The 24,783-nt window shown below is 48.3% G+C and overlaps 1 protein-coding gene across 2 annotated transcripts in view; it reads left to right on the forward strand.

Moving 5' to 3' along the window:
* The window catches only part of BRPF3 (bromodomain and PHD finger containing 3), a 33,898-nt gene extending 14,262 nt beyond the window's left edge, over nucleotides 1-19,636 (forward strand). The window contains exons 7-13 of one of the 2 annotated variants that reach the window (XM_040983256.1): nucleotides 193-501; nucleotides 2,036-2,542; nucleotides 5,320-5,413; nucleotides 8,811-8,908; nucleotides 12,082-12,179; nucleotides 16,077-16,231; nucleotides 17,372-19,636. In XM_040983256.1, coding sequence (XP_040839190.1) covers nucleotides 193-501; nucleotides 2,036-2,542; nucleotides 5,320-5,413; nucleotides 8,811-8,908; nucleotides 12,082-12,179; nucleotides 16,077-16,231; nucleotides 17,372-17,555 — 1,445 coding nt within the window. In that variant the 3' untranslated portion in view covers nucleotides 17,556-19,636. Of the gene's footprint in view, nucleotides 1-192; nucleotides 502-2,035; nucleotides 2,543-5,319; nucleotides 5,414-8,810; nucleotides 8,909-12,081; nucleotides 12,180-16,076; nucleotides 16,232-17,371 lie in introns of those variants that run through there. The other variant, XR_005884194.1, reaches the window with a different exon arrangement.
* Nucleotides 19,637-24,783: the final 5,147 nt, after the last annotated feature.

The raw sequence follows: 24,783 nt of genomic DNA on the forward strand, positions 1-24,783 counted from the left end.
AATTGTGAATGTGAACTGCTTCCTGCAGCTGACTCCCTGGTCCTGACCTTGTCCCTCTGGCCACATCCTGAGCAGTGGTGTTTCAGGCCAAAGCCCCACAGTGACACTTGGATCCAAAGGATTCAGCCCCCTTGCCTTGCCCTGGGCTGGGCAGGTTCTTCAGCCCCTTCTGTCCCCCCTTCTTCCTGGCAGTGGACAACATCCTCATCCCAGAGAACCGGGCCCATTTGTCCCCAGAGGTGCAGCTGAAGGAGCTGCTGGAGAAACTGGACCTGGTGAGTGCCATGCGGTCTAGTGGGGCCCGTACCCGCCGTGTCCGCCTGCTGCGTCGAGAGATCAACGCCCTTCGGCAGAAGCTGGCACAGCCACCACCACCACCACCGCAGCCACCATTGCTGAACAAGATAGTGTCCAATGGGGAGCTGCCCACAGGACCCCAAGGCGAAGCAGCTGCGCTGGAGCAGGCCTTGCAGGAGGAACCAGAAGATGATGGGGACAGAGGTGAGAGAAAGGAACGGGCAGGCAGGGGCTAGAGTGAAGGCTAAGCTGACATCTTGTATTGGGAGTATTATTTATTTAATTTATATATATATCTATATCATTTCTTTCTTAAGTTTAGGTTTGACACTTGTGGGTAAGCAGAAGCTATCCCTCCACATTGATTCAGGCGTTGTATTTAAAATATTTAACCACCAGTCAAAGTGTATAGACTGTTGTGTTGGTTTGGGCTCCTGTTAGGAATATTTAGTTGCCAAACTGTGGGGAGGTTCAGAAAGTTTTGGGTGATGGAACCTGGTTGTTGCCAGGTAAGAAATATTTTCAGTATTTTGCACCCTGTTTGTAATTACTTGGTATTATACATACCAGTTAAACATCAGCCTTCCATAGGTTAGGTTAGAGAATAGGGGATAGCAAGAGAAGACAAGACCAAAAGGATGGTATGGACTCTTGAACTGCTCCAAGGGTTTTGTCCTAGCTGGCTGGGTCTATGGGCCTAACCCAAGCAGAGAGGCCAGGCTGTACTATAGCTAGGATAGTGACTTTCATAAACCCAGCATCCCCACTTCTCTGAGAACACAGTTGTTTCCTATCTGCTCTTGAAACTGAGCCTGAAGCTTGGCTAAGAAGGCTTGCTACCCACATAGTCTAAAATGTTGAGTAAGTCTGGTAAGATAGGGGCCCACATTTTAAGGCATGGCCCCATTTTATTTTAGGTTGACAGAAAATGCTTGGCTGGCAGATTGCATTTGGCATTAGAGGGCTGTGTGTCCATTGTGACTCTTCCCAGCTCCCCATGTGGCAGTTGCCATACTCCTGTATCTACACTCCCCAATGGGCTCTGGCAGTATTGACTGTGATGGGCAGGTCTGGGTGATGGCTTGGAAGTCCAAATTTTTAATAGTTTCAAGATGGTAGGTAAGGAGACAAAACAACCTATCTTTAAAGATCTGGCTTTAGTTGGCCTAGACTTGGAATTTTAAAGAAACTTCCTAGGTGGTTTTCATACATAACTATAACTACAAACTATTAATGTAGAAAAACTCGAGCCTTTCCTCCTAGCCTCAGATCCAAGACAAGAGATGTATCTCAAGCTTTATAACAGCCGATGCTTTTGGTCCTTGGTTATCAGCATGTGCCTTATGGTGGCAGACTATTTCTTTTTTTTTTTTTTTTTTTTAAGATTTATTTATTTATTGGAAAGTCAGATATACAGAGAGGAAGATCTTCCATCCGATGATTCACTCCCCAAGTGAGCACAATGGCCGATGCTATGCCGATCTGAAGCCAGGATCCAGGAACTTCTTCCGGGTCTCCCACACGGGTGCAGGGTCCCAAGGCTTTGGGCTGTCCTGGACTGCTTTCCCAGGCCACAGGCAGGGAGCTGGATGGGAAGCAGAGCCACCAGGATTAGAACCGGCGTCCATATGTGATCCCGGGTGCATTCAAGGCGAGGACTTTAGCCGCTAGGCCATGCCGCCAGGCCCCGGCAGACTATTTCTAAAATGTTCAAGCAGATTCTCTTTCTCTCTAACAGATGACTCCAGACTGCCTCCCCCACCAACCCTGGAGCCTACTGGGCCTGCACCTTCCTTGTCTGAGCAAGAATCTCCCCCGGACCCCCCAACTCTGAAACCCATCAATGATAGTAAACTTCCAGGCCGATTCCTCAAGGCCAGAAAGGTGGAAGAAGATGAACTCTTGGAAAAGTCACCTCTGCAGCTAGGGAACGAGCCGCTGCAGCGTCTGCTCAGTGACAATGGAATCAACAGACTGTCCCTCATGGGCCCTGACTCCCCCCCTGGTGCCCTGCATAGTGGTGTAGGCCGCCGCACGTCCATCCTTTTCAAGAAGGCCAAAAATGGGGTTAAGCTGCCAAGGAGTCCAGATGGGGCCCTGGAGAATGGCGAGGACCATGGGATGGCGGGCTCTCCTGCCTCTCCAGCCAGTACAGAGGACGAACATCACTCCCGGAAGCGGCCGAGAAGCGGAAGCTGTAGTGAGAGCGAAGGGGAGAGGTCCCCCCAGCAGGAGGAAGAGACAGGTGACCGTGCCTGTGACTTCTCTCACTCCTTCTCACCTGCTTTCCTGCTTTGCCTTATCTGCCAGCACTTTCCCCAGTTGCCCATCTCCCTGATGACCCCTGTAGTAGCTCTGGGGGCTCTAAGCTCACAGCTGGACCTGGCACATGAGCTGTGGCGTAGGAAAGGGTCTCTGAGGAAGTATTTTCAGAAGGCCAGACTCTGTCTTGGCACTTCAGTGCTTAGGGGTGTGCAAAGATGTTTTGGTAAAATGGTTCCTACCTTTATTCAGACCATTTGTCGTTTATTTATAACAGGCACTATCCTAGGCACTGGGATTGGTGGTGGGAAGTCATTAAACAGAATAGACAAAAATCTCTCCAGTAGGGAAAACAGATAAAAGCAAATGTCCTCGCTTTGGAGAAAAATCCACTAGAGAAGGATGGGAATGCAGGGGTGGTGGTACAGAGAGATCTGAGAAGCTGACTTCTGACTAAAGATCTGAAGGAATTGGAAGACATGGACTGTTTGTATGTCTGGGGGGGAAACCCTCCACAAAGTATGCGCACAGGCCCAGGAGGTGGGACAAGCAGGGGAACCAGTATGGTTGCAGCAGAGGATAGAGCTGGGGTAAGAGAGAGACAAGGTCTCAGAAGTAGGTAATGGGGGTTTGGTCACTCATGAGTCCTGCATGCCCAGCACCAGCTGGTCACTAATGGATAGTGAGTCAAACTCAGTTCCAGCTCTGGAGGTGTCCATAGTCTAGCAGGGAAACAAGGTGGCTTCTTCTAAGGGGCAGAGGAACCACGGTGCTGAATGAAGTTTGTAGTTAAGTGTCAGGTGACTCTATTCCAGGTGTTCAGGGAAGAAGTTTGGAAGGCTTCCTGAGAAGACAGGGCCTAAGTTGATCGTACAGGATGAGGGTAGAATGGAAAGGAACAGATGGATGGGGTAGGTGATTTTAGGGTGGGATTCAGGGGACGACAGGCTCTGAGGAAGGTTGTGGAGAGGGGCTTCCTGAGGCCACAGCAGCCAAGGCTAAATGTGTGGGATGGGTCCAGCTGTGGACAGTCTTGAGTGCCAGACAGCTGTTTAGTCTTGGTGGGATAGGGAAGACCAGCTTGTTTGGTAGGTTGGGCTGCTCTTGGCTTTTGTTCCTTTCTCCCTTCTCTTGTGCTTTGATGTTGTGGCCTTGGGCTATGTGGCCAACACTTGACTTTTCTTCCTGCCTAAAGCACCTTCCCCATCTGGCACAAGCCTCCCTGTGTGAGGGCAGAGCATTGGTATATAGAGGCAGGCCCTTGAGGACTGGAGTAAGATCTCCCTGGGTTCACTTCTCACCAGCTGTGTAACTTGGGGAAAATGAATTGACATTTCTGAGCCTGTTCTTTTATTTCAGCCCATTATGGAAGCAAGTGATAGCAAGCAAGGCTGTCAGAATTAGAAGTGGCCCACATAGAACACTTGGCATTTATCTATAGAGGATAGGCGCTCTTGTCATCCTGTCAGTTCTGTCTGGCTCAAAAAAACAGAGAATACTGTGCATGAAAAATGAAAGTTCCTGCTATTGGGAGCAAGTTTAAACATCAGACCCATCCTGTCCAAGGGAGTCAACTGCTGGGGGATTTTTATGATATTGCTGAGTGCTTCCCCCTACCCAACCAGACCCATTGTTCATGCTTCATGGTACCTAGGAATGCTTCTGCACAAACTTAATTGAATCTCACAGCAAATGAAAACATTAATCTTTTATAGGTGAGGCACAGCTGACTGGCTTCACCAATTTAAATTGGGGCCTTAATGTTAGAGACAGAGCCAGGTCAAAGAAAAGACACCTTGGCTCAGACACCTGCCCTCAACAACATTCTGGCCAGCATGTCTGTAATTTCCAACTCCAATAAGGTGTCTGGCTCACCCATCTTTTCACTGCTCTTGGCTCAGTTGTCAGAGTAGTAGGACTTGAGTGTGATTAGAAATTAGATTGTAGAGCTGACGTCTTTCACAGTAAGATCACTTCCCTGGGGTGACCAGCCTTCACTTGCCTTTGAAGGTGTCAGGTATAAACAGGCCTCTTATTCATGCTGAAGAGCACTCTCCACAAGGAAAAAGAAGTCATCTTCACGGGAAGAGAGGCCAAGGCTTAAGAAAACGGGTCCTGGACCTCAGAGTCCACCCAGAACCCTGGGTTCTGACTCTCGCTCACGAGTCCCAGAGCGAGGGTACCCAGGAAGCTCTGCTCTAGTGAAATTGTGCTAAGAAGTCTCCCTGTCTTCTCACCCCTAATGAGCCCTGCCAGATACCTGAGGGTGAGGCTGACACAGAGCCTGTATCATGTTCTTGTACCGTCTCCAAAAGCAAAGCTGGCTGTTGCCAACTGAGTGATGGAGAGGGTGAGAGTGTTTATCTGAGGAGACAAGGTAGGTAGGCCCCTAAAGTCACAGAGAATACTCCTTGATGACTGAGGTTTGAAACTGTGAGTGGATCCCACCAGGGCTCATGAGCCAGCCCGTAGTTCCATCTGTAGCGGAAGGACAGGAGCTCTGTAGTCAACTGGGTGCTGCATTTCCGTAAGGGTAGAGCAGAAGCATGGGAAGGAACGTGGCCCCTCGCTCACACCAGGGTCTCTGCTCTGGTAGGCTCTCTCTACTGTCCAACGCCCATTTTCCCCAGGGGAAAGGGGCATCGCTCTTCTCCAGCCCTCTCTCTACACAGTCCTGCTGAGGCAGCTGCCTCATGTTGTAGCCCGTTGTCAGGGGAAGGGGCTCCAGGCGCTCAGGCTCACTGTGTGTGTCCTTGGCAGGCATGACCAACGGCTTTGGCAAACACACCGAAAGCGGATCTGACTCGGAGTGTAGTTTGGGTCTCAGTGGTGGACTGGCATTTGAAGCTTGCAGGTAAGAACACTTGTTCCCAAAGCTTTTCCAGTATTTCTGCCAACTCTCCCTTTATTCTCCCTTCCACCTCCTCCCTTTGGTTTTTCCTGAGGCCTCCTCCCTTTGGTTTTTCCTGAGGCCTCTGGTCCTTAACACCAGAGTCATCCTAGGAAACAGGGTGACTGTTGGCTCTCAGGTCTGATCTGAGAGGTGTCCTGATGCTTTGCAGGGCTTGTGGGCTGCATCTGGACTTTAGGGTGTGGGGACTACAGAATCTCCTTTTGCCCATTGTGTGTGTACACACACACACACACACAACTAATCTAACTTATACAGACATGGTTTTGCCCCTGATCTTTTGGGGCGTGATAGCTAGCAAAGGCGTTTACAGGAGGTATGAGGATAGGAAATGAGCAGGTAGGAAATTTAGAACTGGTCTTATTCAGAAAAAAAAAAAAACCAAAAGAACCATCACAGCTCTTCTGCCAGCTTTTTGCTAATAAGGATTGGGTTTCTTTTCTCCTTGTTTTACGTGAAAAAAAGATTCCTGAGACCAGAAACCTAGTTCTTCCAACTTTTTTTTTTTTTTTTTTTGAGTCCCTGCTTCATGTCCTGTGTTTTGCAAGGCACAAGGGAAAGAGGAATTCCTGGAAGTGAGAGACCTTAGAGAGAACTTAGACACGACAGGTCCCAAAAGCCAGCATTTTATTTAATGCCCTAGCTCCACAAGACTGCTGAATAGGTCTTGGTTTTAGAGCGAAGGAGTAAATGAGCCCAGGATAGGCTAGAAGGACCGCAGGCTGATGTTTGAAGCCCTTCCAGGGCAGGCTTAGCATGTCCTGTTAGGTGCTCACTCCACCCTGGCTCTTGGGTCTACAGGGAACTCCTAACTGCCTTCCTACCTGGACTGGTTTCATTTTTGGCCTGTAAGAGATTTTCCCTCCTGACACACAAAAAAGTCTCAGAATTACTCTAGCTTTCTCCCTCCCTGACGAAGCCTCCAAAACTGCAGGGAAAGTAGATAGGAAAAAAAAATGTTACTTGGCCTAGACAAAGAGGCAGAGATTGCAGAATCTTGCAGGGTGCTTCCAATCTGCTCATGGTTTGGAATTCATAACTCCCTTCAAATACAAGGTAGCTGGAAGTCTGTCCTATTGGTATTAGGGCAGAAGTGGGGCCACCAAACTGTCCCCCTCGAGCCCATGACTGTCCCCTTCTCACCCCACAAATGGCGCTGCTCCCGCCTGTGAGTCACGAGAAGTGAGCCAGCCACGCTGTGGTCAGTTTGCTGACCAAGGGGGTGCTTGCCCTTCTGCAGAACTCCAGTCCTGTGCCCCTGATTCCTCTTGATTCTCTGCTCAGGAACAAAGCCACTGAGTGAATATACCTCATTAACCTTGTGCTCACTGGTGGGATATCAGGGCTTTAAAGCTCCAACTGCAGGATTCTACCCGCCACACTGCTCCGTGCCCCCCAGCACTGTGGATAGAAGTAATTGTGCAAAGGAAGATCTTTTTTATTAGACTGGCATCATAATCCCAGAATTAGAAATAACCTTGGAAGAATGGGTCACTAGCCACCCACCAGGCTTTCCCCACTGGACCTTTGGGTTTATCTTTTCTGATGATTTCCTGAGTGGATTGAGGCTTTGAGGCTGCACCCATTTTCTGTGGGTCAGTTTCAGCTACTGATAATGAAACACCTTCTGTTTTCCAGGCATTCTGAGTACTGAGGAGAAGTCTGCTCTCACAGAGCTTACCTTCTAGGAAGAGGGATGGGTGTTAAACTAGTTGACAAGAATATTATAAATTGGGATGTCCACTAGGGCCTGGGTAACTTGGGAGAGAAGGCTGAGATGGAGCCTGTAACTGAGTCAGTTGCGCCCTTTCAACATATAAGGAACACGCAGATCGAGTTTGGAGACCCTGTCTGTTTTGTTGACCTCATCATTCAAGAATAAAACACTAGTAGTCTGTCACACTTCAACACCTTAAAACCTTTTGTCCATCATCCAGTCACCACAAATGCCATTTATTGAACACATGATAAATATGCTGTACGGAGTGCTTCCTTTGTAATAGTCCATTAAATCGTTCCAGTCTCGTGTGGGGAACCTACACCACAGAAGGAACTTGGTCAAGTTTGCAGAGCCAATGAGGAGAGGAGCTGGGTTTTGAACCCGGGTAGTCTGGCTCTAAAGGGCCCATGGCTGTGCCCTAACCTGATGATGTATTGGAAGGTGTGTTCATAGACTCATGGTGTGAATGGTTTGAGAAGATTTCCCTGATAAAATCAACTAGCACTAAGCCTGTTAACAGTCATTTGTAGGGCGATTACAAACTGAACCCTCAAGGTGCATTGGGCACATTTTATATTTTCCTGAACAAGTTCTAGTTTTAACTAGCATGGAAAAAAGATTTCACCCTAACCACTGGTTAACTGAAGGACTGTGATTCGTTGACCTTCAGTTCACAGAGTTTCCTTGGTATATGAGATGATTTAGTCAGTTTGGAGAACTCTAATAGTTCCTACCCCTGGCTGCTGCTTGTCCAGGCTCTTAAGTATTTCTACTTTTCTGCATGTTATCAATCTATCTTTCAAGCAGTATTTTAGTTGACAACATACATATTGATTATACATATAAAACTTAGAGAAAAGTCCTGGCCATGTCTTCTGGCCTGTGAGGTGAGGTGGAGTCTAGGTTAAAATCCTACAGGGAGCTATTTAAAAACCGTTAATGGGTTAGGGTTGGTCTTAGTTGTACCATTGTTGTGGTATCACCATTCTCATTTTTTGCTTATTAGCTACTAGTCTTTGTCTAATATATGTTTTCCCTTTTTGCAGTAGCCATGTTAAGAAAAATAAGTTGGTGTACTTTTTAGTTTTTAAAAAAATCCATCTGTCTCTGTCCAAGAAAATTTTCACACATAAACCATTTGGAAGTGAAATTTCCAACCATTTTTTTCCCCTCCCAATTTAAAAATATCTCTTCTAATTTGGAAAGTAAGACATGTCCATTATAGAAAATTTGGAAAAGAGATGAATTTTTATTCTTCAAAAATAGATTGGTTTCTGAAAGACGAAGCCATGTGAACTGCAGAGTTGAGAGATGGCCTCTCCTATGGTCAGGCTGCTTTGATTGACAAGTGGCTGGAGGGACCTTTTTATGAAACTCGGGGTGCCTGAGCAGGGGACCAGACGGACTGCTGCCATGTGGGTGACGTGATTCTTCAAAGCCTCATGGGAGCTTTCTGTTCAGTGTGTTGTGGGTTAGTGTGAGTTTTTAAGGGGAAGGTAAGAAAGCATCTTCCCTGCGGGTTTTTGCAGCTCCACTCCTGTCAGAGATGGGAGAGCAAGAGTGGTCATGTTAGTCACTGAAATTGCTCATTTCACCCCTCTCTCCCTGCTCTGTATGTAGTGGTCTGATGCCCCCCAAACGCAGCCGTGGGAAGCCAGCCCTGTCTCGAGTGCCCTTCCTGGAAGGTGTGAACGGAGACTCTGACTACAATGGCTCAGGTGAGGAGCAGTGTTCAGGTGGAGCTGGGGGCACTGGGCCTCCCAAGGAGCCGGCCCTGCAAGCCGCTGCACTGCTGGGGCTCAGAACGGACAGCCGGTCCCTGAGCTACCCAAAGCCTCGGACCCTGGGCAAGGAGATGGCCCTCATTCTCAGGTCATTTGTATTCTTGGTTTTGTGTTTTTTAATTTATTCTAAATTTGAATATATAATACAAGCCCCTGGTAACGGGAGCCATAAAGGTACAAAAGGGTGTCTGAAGAAAGCCAACAGTCCCCTCCCTGGGGTATCCTCTGTAGGCAGTTTTATGTCTTTCCAGAAGTCATCATGTATTCAAGCCAAAATAACACAAGTTGAGGAGCCTGACATGCACATAGCCTCTTAAGCTATCTTTTTTCTTCCAGTTAGTGATACACAACAATCCTGATTTGTGGTAGTTTGGCTGTTCTGGTTTTTGATGGCTTACCAAGATATAACTCCATCGTAAGTTGAGGAACCTTTGTACTTCCATGTCTTAGAGATCCTTCTGTTCTGTTTATTGGCTATCTAGTGTCCCTTCATTTAGGAGTTCCATCATTTGCTTAGCCAGCCCTCTGAAAGAAGAACACTGGATTGTTTGTACTTATTTATTATAATCAGTGTTGCAGCGAGCAGTCTTGTGCATGGGTCATTCTGCATCCATGCGGAGTGTCTATAGAAGTGAACCTGCTAAACTGAAGGAGGTGTGCCTTTGTTATTTTAATAGATACTGTCTGTGCTCACTCGAGTTAATTAGTACGAACATAACCCTGTAGTTCTATGGATCTTGTCTTCTTGGACCAAGGGACTAAGGAGCAGGGCCTAGCCAGGAGGAGGAAAGGTCTGGGTGGTGCTCAGGGTGGGTGGGTCAGTGGGGGCTGTTCTCTGGGCTCCCTCCTTGTGCACCTGTGCACACTCTGGGTGCCCTGAGTTTGAAGTTTCCATCTGACACACAGGCAGCAGGCCTTTTCTTCCCTCCTTAATTTCCTCCACTGCCTTGTTTACCCAAAGCATTCATTTCTTTCTTATATATGTGTTGATGAGTGCGTGCCTTTCTGTTCCATTACCTTCTGTGATTGTCAGTGCCTAGAAGACCAGGAAAGGTTTGGTACACTTTGTGCTTCTGGTGGTGACATTCAATCCTTCCTTTAAAAATCATATAAAGACATTTGCAAAGAACATTGAGTTCCCAGAGTTCAATCCCCTTACCCCTGTCTTCATTTCTTCATGTTGCCTTCTGTTTGCTTTAGGCAGTTTTAACAGTAGTGACCCAAAGCACAGACACGTCTGGTTTTTTTTTTTTTTTTTTAATTGTTGTCCCATACTTTTCTCACGTTGACATATTTCTAGATTTCATACTATTGGAGCCATGTTTCTAACAACCGGTGCATTCTAGTATACTTATCCATTCTAGTGTTAGATATTTGAGTTGTTCCCAACATTGAATATTATATAGAATATTATATAGAATATCATAAGCCCATAGTTTTGTTCAAAATTCCTTTATTCACTTCTCAAGTTATTTTTTAAAAATGAGTTCCCAGGGAAGGAATTTACTGGAGCACATGACTCATGGTCTTTTGCTTTGTTTTGTTTTAAATGGCTCTTGAGGTGGACCTCCCAAGTGACTTTCTGAAAGGATTGTGTTGGGCAGCGTGTGATGGCGCCAGCTGCGTCTCGGCCTGTCCCTTCTGTATTGGATTTGCTACCTTTTTATTGCTATTGCTGTTGATTCAGGAAGGTCAAAACAATACCTCCTTATTATTTCAGTGCATTTTAAAAAATGATAAATGACAGTGTTTCTTTAGAAATTAGTTTCCCATCTCTGAGATTTGGGCCTTTTTCCTTGGTTGAGTGTGATCACCTCTTCATTCCCAGTTTGTAGCTAGGGGAAGGAAAGGGAAGATCCCCTGGGCATTCAGAGCCCTTGTGAGTACCCACTCCTGCGTGTTTGTGCACAGGGTGCTGTCAGTGTCCCACAGCGATGGACTTGGTGCACGGAGCCGATGATAACACGCATGGACCCTGACTGATGGTCAAAGCCGAAGTTGATTAGTGGCATTAGACTTTATACACTGAGGGTCATACGGGATAAGGGAGGAAGTATTGAGCTCATCAACAAAACCCAGTAACAGTTTCTATGCTTTTGTTTGGAACTCCTTTCGTCTTGTATATTCCACCAAGTATTCTCATACACATACTATCCATTCAACTGTTCTTATACAAATGATGTCCGATCAGGTATACATACAAAAGGTAGCCATTCATGGTTGTTCTCATGTAAATTTATCCAATCAACTCTAATCCTGTGCTCTCTGACCCTCTAGGGTCACAGTGTCCTCCTACAGGGTGTAGAACCAAGGGTACTCCCGAGAGGTTCAGTTCCTGCTTTGGGAGTGGCAGTCACGGGATGGTAGTAGGGGACTTTGAGAGCAGGATTGAAACAGAAGCAGGCTGGTGAAGGACCCTAAGACCCCCCTTGGCTCTGCCAAGGACTGTGCACTCATGTGACCCAGATAGCCAAGGGTAGCCCCACCAGGAAAGGACTTGTAGCAAGTGGTTTTCCCGGGGTGTCCTTCCTGAAGTCGGCCACAAGGACTGTCCCCCCAGGGACACCCAGAGAGTGGTGTGTGATTTTGCCCGAGCTGGAGGCCTTAGGGATGAGACAGTTACATTTTTCCAGGGAGAGCCACCCCAGGATTCTAGTTTAGATACTGGTGAACTATGGCCTGCTGTGTGTGTTTGTGTGGCCCATGAACCAAGAAATATTTTTTTAATGTCACTTTTTTAATGATTGAAAAGAAAATCAAAAGAATAACATTTCATAATATGTAAATGTGACATGAAATTCCAATTTCAATGCCCCAAAATAAAGTTTTATTGAGACATAGTCTTGCTTCTTCAGCAACAAAATTAAATAGTTAAGAGACCCCCGTGGCCTATGAAACCTAAAACTGTGTGGCCCTTTACAGAGTGAGTTTGCCGATCCCTGATCTGGTCTAATGACTTTAAAGGGAAGGGCAGGGCAACGGAAGGGTGGAGGGTATATCACTGACCTGTTCCTGCACCGCCCCAGTCACATGGAGCCCACAGGCAGGTCTTCTGGGCACCATTGCAAGTCCCCTTCGAGCTGTCTCCTCCCCTCCCCCACCCCCAGGCAGAAGCCTCCTGCTGCCCTTTGAAGACCGCGGAGACCTGGAACCCTTGGAGCTGGTGTGGGCCAAGTGCCGAGGCTATCCTTCCTACCCTGCCTTGGTGAGTCTGCCCCAGACGCCATCCTCCTACCTCCCCTGGGCCGCTCTGGCCCTTGCCTTGCTTTGGGGGCTAATCTGGTTGACCATGCCAGCACAGAGTAGTGAGACTCAGGGTACCCTTAGTTGCAGATGGGAGGGGGGATCGACTCCCAACCTGGGTGGGGCAAATCAGCAAGGCTCCCAAATGGGGTCACTTAAGATAGGCCAAAAGCATGCCAAAACTGGAGTTCTTAGGAAATTTTTTTTTTTTATTTGAAAGAGAGACACTCTTTAATTCCCTTCCGTTTGCTGGTTCACTCCCCCCAAAGGACCATAGCAACCAGGTTTGCACCAAGCCAAGAATCCTGGAGCCAGGAATTCCATCCGGGTCCCCCAGGGCAGTTGTGAGAGCCCAGCACTTGGGACATCTCTCACTGCCTTCCCAGGTGCATCAGCAAGAAGTTGGAGCTTAAGCAGAGTAGCTAGGACACCTGCTTAGCACTGCTATCTGGGATGCCAGCGCTCCAAGTGGCAGCTTTAATGCAGCACACTGCAGCATGGGCCTCAGTCCTTAGGATTGTGATAGCTTTTGCTTATTTATTTGTTTAGGAAAGTAAAGTTGTGCCTGTTTTGCAGGGGGAAAAAAAACCCAAACCTGATACCAATGATAGGATCATCTAGCTGAAAGTGGCAAGATTGGAATTTGAGCCCAGAACTCAAAATTCTTGATATTAAAATCTGTATCCCAAGCCACTGAATTTAAAATCATCCACAGTTCCATTTTCTCAGGGAAAACTTGGTCTTTCTCCACCCAGCCTCTTTAAAATGCACAAATATGCATAAATATGAGACAACGTTCAGTTTTTAACTTTCCCTTCATTTAGCATACCATGAACTTGCAAGTCTTATGCCATTATCTGTTGTTTCTTCAGATGTTCTTCATCAGCATCATTTTTCATGACTGTATCATCTTTGGTTGTATGGACTCTATTTTAACCACTCCCTAGCTGGTCACTTTGATTGCCGTGAACTGTTCACTGTGATAAACAGTTGGCATAATCTTACCATTGTGCACGCCTAGAAAGGATGCTGAAGTGTACCTTCTGGGCAAAGTCCATATAAAATTATAAAGAATTTGCCAAGTTACCTGAAAGTTTATATTCCCACCAATAGTAGCTAGCTTTGTATTGCTTCCAAAATATAAGTAGCTAAAAATTCCTTTCCTACCACCTTGTTATTTCTTAGAGCTCTTTCTCAGCTGTGAAAGACACCAATGATTCTGAACCTGAGGAACTGGTCTGGATCATTTTGTAGAATTTTTAAAACAACACAGATCCACTCAACAGCTATCACATTAGACTCTTAGGGTGGGAATATTTTTCTGAAAGGCTTCCTAGATTATCTGTAGCCAGGGTTGCGAAGCGTCATGCCTGCCTGTGACATACACACACAGCTCTGGGCTTCTCCAATCTCCTTCACATCTGTGATGCTTGGGCACCTTTAGAGGGCAGGAGCTGTCTTGTTAGGACAGATAAGACAATGGGAGTTCAAAAGACAGTCTAGCATCTGCAGGAGCCCTGTGCAAACCTTGTAGTCTGCCTTCTGTCCTCCCTAAGCAGGCACAGATGTGAAAATACACACCGGGGTCCAGCAGCCTGAGATCTGGGCCTGGCCCTGCCCGACTACCAGGGGCCAGACAGGACCTCTAGTTTGATCAACAATGAACTGATGCGGGCTATGCAGGTCTTGGGTTCTTTTTAAACCTCACAATTGTGAGAAAGATAATCTAAAACTAAGTTGTTGTTGTTTTTAATTTACCTTCTTAAACATACATTTTCTTTCATGACTAATAAAATTGAGCCACCACCTGAACACAGCCTGTGTGTATGCTCTCCCAGTTTTTCCTGTATGTACTTTAATATGTATTTGCATCCATAGTGAATATAGTTTTGATCTTTCTGTTTTTTGGTTTATTTATTTATTTGTTGGTGCTTGTCTTTTAAGCAGATTTTTCTTTTTCGGTGAAAATAATGCACCATGTTATAGAAGATTTAGAATAATAGAGGGGGGAAAAAACCAGTGTGACACATTTGCTTTGAGCATTCCTTCTATTGCTCACACGTTAAAGTTGTGAATAATAGTATATGCATGTGTTTATAACAACTTAATTTTTATCACAAAACATTTTTTATATTGTACCTCTAGCTTTCACGGAGTGAATGAACCATTGTTTATTATTTTGATATGAGACAGCTGTCCCCATGTGCCAGACTTATCTACCTTACTTTTGCCTTGAAGGGAAGTTTTTCACCCTGTGCAGACACCCTGCGTCCCAAGGCAGGAACCATCAAGGCACAACATTTCAGAGTAGCCGCACTGTCTTGTTTAGTAATCCGGGAAGCTTTGGGGGAGGGTGCTGTGTGGTTGTTATCACCAGGACTCTTAGTTTCAGTTGTGGAGGACAGAAATAAGAGTCCTGGTCAAATTGCGCTACTAGCAGGTGGTGTCGGGGTGGTCCTTCCTTAGCCGGAGCACCTGCTCTCAGCTGCTTATCTGGAGAGGGAGGTGGTGAAGTTGGCAGGCACCCAGAGGTAAAGAGTCAGAGCAGTTGATTATGAGGAGAGGCCCATGAGACCAGGTGGAGGAGTTAAGATTACTCAGTCACTGGAGAAGTTGGCCTGCTCAGTCAGTTCCCAAGACTTTGTGGTCTTTGTCCATGGAGATATCAGCCAGCTGCTTTGGAAGCAGAGTCTGTGTAGGAAGCATGGGGCAATCAAGCCCAAGCCTTGTCCAGGAGTCTGGTTTTGTTCCCGCTCATGGCTTGAACCAGATGCATTTTCCTCCTGTGCTTGCCATTTTCCTCTGCCTCCTGACACCTGTCAGCAGACATCCCAGCATCATCAGCAAGAGCTTGCATAGAGGTGATGCATGCCTAAGAAAGAGCTTTGGAATCTGCAAGTGCTTCATCAGCTTGGAGAATTCTTTTGTGCTGATATTGCCAGGAATTTTGCCAAGCACCTTGTTTTAAGATAGACAGGGGCCAGAGGCCAGGAAAAGGTCTGAATAAGTGGATTCAGTCCCTGCCCTTACTGCACTTGCTGCCCTCAAAATATCCACCCCCATTGGCCCTTGTTTACAATCGCATCATTCTCACCTCTACATCACCTTTCTGAGCTCAGTCTTCCAGCTATACACCCAACCACCTTTCTGATCTTACCATGAAGGTGTCACTGTATCTGGAGCTGGGTGGCTTCTCAGAGGTGTTAGGAAATGGGGCTGTGCCTTTGTATCCTTTGCCAGCTGCTGGTTGAGTGCTATTATCTCCAAGGGAGGGGCGTGCCCTGAGCCAGGAAGGATTGAGGTCAGGTAGGAAGATGGTCAGGAGCCAGGGTCATGTTCAATACAACTGGAAGGACATCCTTCCTGCTGATGCACAGCTTTCTTGCCTGGGGCAGGCCCCTGGCTACTGAAGTAAGTTTAAAATGTTCTGAAAGGGAGCTTGTTAGCAACAAGAATGGCCTCTGTTCTTTATTTCTGAGGACATCGGAAGAAAAGGATGTGCCCATCTGGCATGGCCAGTAAAGATGCCCTGTGCAGTCTTGGGGCATGAGGGCTTCCTGCTGCTTCTGTTTTAACTCTAGGGTCTGGTAGTTTGGGGTGTAGGTTCCTTCCTCAGAAGGACTGATTGGGCAGGAGTAGGAGGATGAGGACAGTAAGATAGGGAACTGTTAACATTGCCATTTCAGAGTGCCAAGGGTCATAGCAGAGGTAGCCCCTCCATCATGTGTCTATCTACAGGACTGAGCCTCCACATGGCCTTGGTGTGGGGTGCCTCAGCAGTGGATCCTGCAGCAGGGGGTGGGATCTCTGCTCACTTTGCCCTCCCTCGCTGAGTGCCCATCTCCATATCTGCCTCCAGATCATCGACCCCAAGATGCCCCGGGAGGGCCTGCTGCACAATGGTGTCCCCATCCCCGTGCCCCCACTGGACGTCCTGAAGCTGGGAGAGCAGAGACAGGCAGAGGCTGGAGAGAAGCTCTTCCTTGTCCTCTTCTTTGACAACAAGCGGACCTGGTAAGTGGCTGAGGGTTTTCCAGGGTTGGGGCTCCAGGTGAGGGGGAGCTCCTCCCTGACAGCAGCTAGCTGGCCCGTGTGTGGGAATAATGACTTACTGTAACAGAGATCGCCAAGATTGAGTTCCCTGGGAAACACTGACTTAGGGATTTACACAGGAAGCTTATCAGGGAGAGCTTGGTTGAGAGGGGCAAGAGAGAACAGTATTGGCAGTTGGAGGGATGTGTGTTGACCCCCAGTGTGCTTGAAACGGGTCCCAGCCCAATCCCTGGGGGCAATGTAGAGCTGGGTGGTTTGTTAGAGGTTATTGGGAATTGGGGCTGTGCCTCTGTACCCCCATGGCAGCTAGTCACTGGGTGCAGCTTTCCTGGGTCCAGGCAGCTCCCTTAGCAGATGTTTCCTGGGCAAGGCCCCAGCCTGTTGGCTGCCAGTGCTACTGGGTTCTGGGCAGTGCAGTGTCCACTGAAAGGGGCTTACCCATTCACGGTTCATAAATACCTTACAGCTACTCTTGGCATCAGTGTGAGAAGCTCTCACTTCAGTCTCCGTAGAGTGAGGAGGTAGGACTAGTAAGATCACAGGAAGAATAACTGCCATTTGTGGAGTGCTTTCTCCTGATCCTTATAAATTACTACATACAGGAGTCACGTTTAACCTTGTTACAATCTGTTTTACAAATGAGAAAGTCGAGGCTCAGATCAATAAAAAGACCCCAGAGCCAGAACTGGGCTACGTACAAGGATGGAGTGTTGAAGGCTGCTGCCAGCTACACGGTAGAGTCATGCCAAGAGCTTTACAGGGAAACACCATACAGCGAAGGCCCCATCAGAAATGAGGGCAGAGCGCAGTATTGGCTCCACAGTTCAGCTATAGCTCCCTGGTTCCCCAAGGCAGGAACCAGGATTGGCCAGTCCCAGGATATAGAGATGGGCCCTTGGTGATCCCTGAGCCCTGAGAACCCTCTGCAGAGCTCAGAGAAAGATCTGGCTGCCAAACAGGTCTCATGCTGGCCTCATGGCCGTCAAGTTCCTGGTAGCTTCTGTCCCCACCTCCTGGCCTGGCTAGTCTTGGGCAGGTGGGCGTAGAAGAGCTCCGGTGGGACTCCCCGTGGTCCAGCTTTTCACTGTGCTTGCATTTCAGGCAGTGGCTTCCAAGGGACAAAGTCCTACCTCTGGGTGTGGAAGACACTGTGGACAAGCTCAAGATGCTGGAAGGCCGCAAGACCAGCATTCGCAAGTCTGTGCAGGTGGCCTACGACCGTGCCATGATCCATCTGAGCCGAGTCCGGGGGCCCCACTCCTTCGTCACCTCTAGCTACCTGTGAGGGCAGAGCTGGGCCTGCATCCGCCTGCCCTGCCTCTGTCCAAGGCACCCAGGGAAGCCTCTTCCAACCCCAGCCAGGTGGATGGCCAGCAGCTTTTCCCCTCTCATGGCAGGCCAGGGACTGGGCGTGTCTCTACCAAGAGCCAGCCCTCAGTTCAACCAATACATGGTTCCCCTGGCAGGCCTGCTGTGTGCCAAAAACTCCTACCCAAGGTCCCTCGGGATAGTCCATTGAAGAACCCGTTAGAAGTGGAAACGTGGGGCTGGAGCCCAGCCAAGGAAATGGACCCGGCCCAGAAGGCAGGAAGTCCTGAGTTCCATGAGGGGCTGTTTGGCCCTCTTTATTCCCCTCCCAACTACCAACACCTCAGGATGGTCGAGGTTCTGACCGTGATCCCGGAGATGCTGTGGATGGATGTGCCAGGGTCCCGTGGGCAATCCCCCTGAGCTCCACTCTCTCCTTATCATCTATTTTCACACGTCTTCCTGTCCCATCCCCTGCACCTGGGCCAGTCTGTCTCTCTCTCATATGTTCTTTTCCTATCTTTTGCTCTTGTGCCAAACTGATGGGAACCATGCCCAAGCTGGTCTTTTCCTTTCATATCGCATTCCCCTGAAGGCCAGCCTCTCTGCCAGACTCCTCAGGGTGCAGGCAGAGACCATTCCCCCAAAACAGACATTGCTACCAGCACAGCGCCCCTCAGACCCGACTGCCAAGACCTGGCTGTGCAGGTGCACCTTGTAGATCAACAGGGCCCCTCCTGTCTTTGCCCTGTCTTGCCTCGAGGCAGACTGAGAGGCAGGTGCACCTGTCAGGCTGGGTGTGAATGTCCATCGGCTCATCTGGATGTGGAGCGGATTGGGTGAAGACTGTCCTTCCCTTGCCCCTTTGGGGGCTGTCCCTTTTCTGTGCCACTCTTCCCCACTGTGGGTGGCACAACGCCTGCCCTCCAGCATCTCTCTGCCCTGCCCGCCTCTGCTCTTGCATCCCAACTCTAAGGATTACAACCCTGTTATTCTCAATCCCCTTTTCTCTTGAAGTCCTCCCCACCTTTCACTTTCTCAACAGTAGAAGGATACCAAAACTGTGAATGGGGAATGCTGACTGACAGAGCAGCACACCTCTCGGAGGCTTCGGCGTCCGTTTCCTGGACGTTTTCTTTTTACACCTCTTAATGAAACACCAAAGTTGTAGGGCCAGGTTGCAGGCTGTTGATCGCCATGTTGATTTTTAACCTGACGTTCTTCTTAATTGTTTTAACTTTTTCATAGGGGAGTTTTGGACAAAATGAAGTCACTGGGGGAGATCACTGCCATTTTTGCACATTCAACTTTTTTAAAAAAGAGTACAACCAACCAACCACCACAACTTCTTAATATGTTTGGGACACGAGCCAGAGTTTAAAAGGGAACCACCAAAACTTCTCTATAACACAAAGGACGGGTTTTTGGATTTTGTACAATAATAAAAAGCAGAATCCAGCATGTGGCTAGGGAAGAACATGGTGTATATAATTGTAAAATACTGTTCTAAATTATTCAGGCCTCTGCTTGGCCTTGTCTGAGTCCTCCAGTGTGTGACTACACAGTGTGGTTTATCTCCAGGAGCCAGCGTCTCCCCTCTCCCCAGCTAGTTGGTCCGCTGTGGACTCTGTGACCCTTGTCTAACCTGTGTTGTACGATCTCGGGGCTTTTTTCCCCCACCCCCTTGCTATCTATCTCCTCCTTCCACTCCCCACCCCTCCACCTTCTCTCCCTAGTCTATTTTTCAGTCTCTTTGAACCTCCCAGTCTCTCTCAGTCTCCTTTTTAAAAACACTCTCCTAGGCCGAGAACGGCTCAGATCCTGCTGTGGCATGGGGCCTGCGTGTCTCTGTCGCGTCTGCTGTGAAGCACATGATGCTCTATTTATTGTAGAAAGTGACTTTATTTGCTTTCTAGAGTTGTTTATAACAGATGGTATAAGAAGTAATAAACAGAGAAAACTCTATGCCTGTAAAGAATACCAGAGTTAATTTTACCTACTATAATAAAACTGTCGGAAACTTATTTTCTCTCTGAGAAATAAATGTTCTAATGGGCAGCCGTTCCTGTGCTGTGTTTCGTGTAGTCACTGGGGCTTACTTTCTCTTCAAACTCCTGCAGCCTACTCCTCCCCCAAAAGGCTCCTGGGGGCTGGGGTTGCCAGGCCGAGGTGGGTTTCCAGCTGGCGGTGGCTGTGGCCAGCCGACCCATGTACGCCTGAGAATATGAAGGTAAACTCTGACTTTGTGGAGCTTGTAGTCTATGTGCTCACCTTGGCTGCTCTGTGGCCATGTTTGGAAGGATCTGGCCCTCACTTGGCCCCCTGGACATTGGCAGAGCTTGCTGAGGCTTAACAGCAGTGCCTGTTCTGCCTTGTTGCTGTTCCTGTTCTGTGGGTGAGTGGCTGGGGCACGTGGGTTTCATGTGAGTCTAGCAGCACCTGTTGGAGCTGAAGGGTACCTTGACTTCCTCAGTCTACACTTCCAGATGAGAAACCAGACCAGCAGGTTTAGACTTGACCAAGGTTGACAGTTAAAAAATAGTGATGGAGTCCTGGACTCTCCCTGTGGGCTTCATGTGTCCCAGGGCTGCTGGCCATGCAGTCTGCCAATGCTGTGTTTGGAAAGGGACATCTTGAACAGAAGCAAACAAGACTTTCCAGGCTGCCAGGCCTATGGTGTCTCTCTTATCTGTGCTCTTTGATCATGCCTGACTCCAGGTGTGGCAGAGGACTCAGGGACTTCCTGTTCACTTCCCTGTAGGGCCTTGGACGTTTTTGTCACTGATACCAGCTAAGTGAGAAAACTCTCAGTCTGATATGACGTTGACTACCTTCAATGTGCCAACAGTCCTTGTGTCACAAAGGCATGCACTCCTGATCTCAAGGTGCTCACAGCACCGTTTATGTCCTATCACAGATGCCTCTGGAGCCAGATGTGTGTAGAAGTCTTGGAGCAAGGCATCCTGTTGGATGAGGAATAGTAAAAGCTTTTAGAGAGAAACAATTAGAGCCTTGAAAAATGGGATTCAGGCCCAGCGTGGTGACCTAGCGGCTAAAGTCCTCGCCTTGAACATGCTGGGATCACATATGAGCATTGATTCTAATCCCAGCAACTCCACTTCCCATCCAGCTCCCTGCTCGTGGCCTGGGAAAGCCGTTGAGGACGGCCTAAAGCCTTGGGACCCTGCACCCACGTGGGAGACTGGAAGAAGCTCCTGGCTTTGGGTCGGCTCAGCTCCAGCCATTGTGGCCATTTGAGGAATAAACGAAGGGACAGGAGGTATTTCTCTCCACTTATCCTCTCTGTAAATTTGCCTTTCCAATAAAAATATTTTTTTTTTTTGTGGGAGAAAAACCATCTCCATTTATTTTGTTTCATATACATCCATAGTTGAATTTTAATACAAAAAGAACAAACAAGATACTTTCAAATAGATTTTACTCATTTTAGCCTGATGCAGAGTCAATAACAAATGGTACTGGTATATTCAAGGCAACAGAGTCTGTAGTCCAGGACCACTCAGCCCAACCTTTATACAAGCTTAATTCTCATCTACCATGAACAAGAAACTGTTGAGTCCCAGTCGTGTGTGTGTGTGTGTGTGTGTGCATGCGTGTGTGTACATAGCAATTCCTTTCATAGAAAAAACATCTAGAGGTCATCTTGAACTTTTGCCTACAGGAATCGTGACGGGAGACGGGATGGATTACATGGAACTGGGGCTGGAGTTTATCAGAAAAATAATTAGCTGACAAATGAGGGCAGCAATAAAAAAGTGTCTTTTTTTTTTTTTTTTGCAACAATAAATAAATAGAAGTTTTCTGTGAGACTCTAAACCAGCTTCTTCACTGAAGAGCAGACATGGCATTTTCATAGAGTTATACTGGACCCCACAGTACCAGAATCAGCTTGGTCACTTCCAGCAGCGTACTGTCATTCATTCTCTGAAGTGTGGACTGGCTTCCCAGGTGCCTCCTGACCTGGCTAGGCCCTGAGCTCTGACTGTGAGACAAAAGGGGCCTGATCGTCACTCTGCCAGGTTCTAGAAGAGGATGCTAAAAGGGCCAGAGGATGCACCTTCAGTTTGCCTGAATATGTGGGCCGCAGGAGGACAAAGGGATTGCACATCTCTAGGACTGCCGACTGCAGGCAGGCTGACCTCCACCAGAGCTGGGAGGAGGGAAGAAAGCCTTGGAGGAGGCAAGTGGCTTCTTGGAACAATGGGGCAGGAGTCTAACTCACCATGTGCTCTGAGGGCCAGGACTTGCAGACTTAGCGCAGAGAAAGACGGTTATCAGTGGGTGCTCTTGCCAAGGACACCTGTGTGAGGCTGTGTGAGGCCCCAGGGCAGTGTCTGAGCCCCTGCCTTTCCCTTCCTGCTGGTTACAGCCCCTTTTGAGGGCCATCCTGAGGATGCAAACATTGGTGGTTCCTGCTGGGCAGGCCTGCAGCATGCCCTGGAGACCTAGCCTTTGCAGTCCCAACACAGCATTGAAAAGACCCTCATAATCCTCTGCTGGACAACCACTCTCACTGGAGAGTGTGGGCTGGGGTGGGGGCAGACCAGATCAGGCAGGGCTACAACACCTACAGGCCTCATGTGAGCTAGATCAGGGAAAAGCCAGGTTGGGCTGACTGCTACAACTGATGCAAACAAAAATTAGAGTGGGTGAGGGTTGTTTGGGCTTAGCCACGGCATCAGCTGGCAGGGGCTGGCACTGGAGGCTAAATCTGTCAAGTTGAATTCCAGAACCACCTGGAGAGTGCATAATCTGGGAGTGGGAGTTGCCTAGAAGGGAAATAGTGGGCTCCTCCCTCTTGGGTTACCACTCCCACTGGAGAGCAAGGAAACCAGGACAGGGGCAGGAGTGGCTAGACAAAAAGGCAACCAACAGCATGTGTGTGGGCTGGATAGTGGAGTTGGTTAGGTTGAACTAGGCTTCAATGCCCATTACATGTGTGAGAGCTGAATGGGATGTGGGACAGACTGGACCAGACTACTCTGCTGTGCATACTGGCAAGCATGGGAACCAGGGCAGGGGGCGGGTCTGGGGAGTGATTATTGTGGGTTTCTCCAGCTAGGCTGCAGCTCTCACTGATTTATGTGAGGGCTGAGTGAGTGCTGGATAGAATCAGGCTGGACTGAAACACCCATTGGTTCCAGTGGAAGACAGGAATGGAACCAGAACTGACCCAGCAATTGCAACCAACAGCTGATTGGGGCAATGGACTGCACCAGGCCCTGTACTTGCAAGTACACACAAGAATCTGGTCTGGGATCACCTCAGACAAAGTGTCTTTGGGGATCTCCCCAATCAAACTGCTGGACTCAGAACCCATGGTCTGCCATGAAGTGCAAGCACCAGAGCCGAGCCTCCCCAGAGGCTCAGACGGAGCAGTGGAGAGCATAACCAGCTGCACATGGAGGATATGGCAGTCTGTCAGAACCTGCAGAGGATACCTGGCATCACAACAGAGGACAGAACTAATCAATCAACTACCCCAGCCACATGTTGGCCGTGAAAAACTGAGCAAACGGAGACTCTAAGGTGGACTATGTCAATCAGTGGATTCTGCAGCAACCTCATCGTGCTGGGAATGGTGAGATTGGCAGCAATTCAGAACTGTGAAACTATCAAAACCACTTGAGCAAGACCCTCGGAGCATGCCCACATCAGGGACCTGGGATGGGTGGGAGACTGGGTAGGGCTTCTCCCTTTATCTCCCCTTTAACCCCAGATACAGGAAAAAAACAATGTGGAAATAATAGTCTTACCCACTTTTCCATAGCCCTTGAAACTTTGTGCCATAATTAACTATGTAAAGATTGTCAAAAATAAAGAAAAAAAATGGGAGAAAAGACGGTCATAAAGAATATAAACTGTGAGGGTTTTTTTCTTTCTTTTAAGATTTATTTGTTTTTTATTGGAAAGATAGATATACAGAAAGAAGGAGAGACAGAAAGATCTTCCATCCACTGGTTCACTGGTTCACTCCCCAAGTAGCTGCAATGGCTGGAGCTGAGCCAATCTGAAGCCAGGAGCTGGAGTTTCTTCTGGGTCTCCCACATGGGTGCAGGGTACTGAGGCTTTGGGCTGCCCTTGACTGCCTTCCCAGGCCACAAGCAGGGAGCTGGATGGGAAGTGGGACAGTCAGGACATGAACTGCTGCCTGTCTGGGATGCTAGCACGCACAGGCAGAGGTTTGGCCAGAGAAAGTAAGAACTACCCTTATCCAAGCACCATTTTCATCTAATCCCTCACAGGCTCTTGCTTTTTCGAGGCAGAGGATGCCTTCTGGTTACTCTGAGCAGTTGGCACTCGAAGGCTGTGACCTGTTTGCTGACGCTGCAGAAGGCCTTGGTGTGAATCCAGCACCAACCCTGACTGCCCTCAGCCTGCCTTGCTGTTCTGCATGCACGGTGTGCTGGGAACTGAGGCTATCCTTTATGGGTTTGTGCAGTGTGTGTGTTTCTTTGTGTTTTGTTAAAAAAAAAAAAAGAGTTGTCACCGCTGAATCTGAAATTAGATGGAAGGGGCCTGCATTGTGGCATAGCAGGAAAATCTGTCACCTATGGTACCGGCATCCCACATGGTCACCGGTTCAAGTCCTGGTTGCTCCACCTCCAATCCAGCTTCTTGCTAATGCACACCTGAGAAAGCAGCAGAAGATACCCCAGGTGCTTGGGCCCATGGGAGACCCGAAAAAGCTCCTGCCGCCTGGCATCAGGCTGACCCAGCTCTGACCCATGCAGCTATTTGGGAAGTGAGCCAGCGAATGAGCGGTATCTGTGTCTCTCCCTCTGCTCAGAATTCTAATGCTGCCCTTGAGTGTTGCTTGTTCTTGGCCTTCATGCCAAGCCTGAGCTCTTCTGTGTTCCTGTTGTGTGTCCTGGCATGCGTGTCCCCACTGCAGAGGAGTTCTCCATTGCAGAAATGTGTTGTGGTTTGTATGTTCTTGGGCTGGTTGTGCCCAGTGTGGTGTTGCTAGGAATAACACTACAAAGAACATTCTGCTGCATGCCGTTTGGTGGCTGTGAGTCCTGATTTTCCTTAGTCTATCTCTAGGAGTGGATTTGCTAGGTCATGAGGGCAGATCCATGTTTAGTTTTTGAAGGTTCTGCCAGTTTTCCACTAGCTGCTCAGTGGATGCTCCACCCCAACCCTGCCTCCTCCGGAAGCCCATGCATGTCCAGCTATTCCAG

Source organism: Ochotona curzoniae, unplaced genomic scaffold (genome assembly GCF_017591425.1).
Source record: "Ochotona curzoniae isolate NIBS_2020 unplaced genomic scaffold, NIBS_Ocur_1.0 contig_3819, whole genome shotgun sequence".
In the NCBI taxonomy this organism is placed as follows: domain Eukaryota; kingdom Metazoa; phylum Chordata; class Mammalia; order Lagomorpha; family Ochotonidae; genus Ochotona; species Ochotona curzoniae.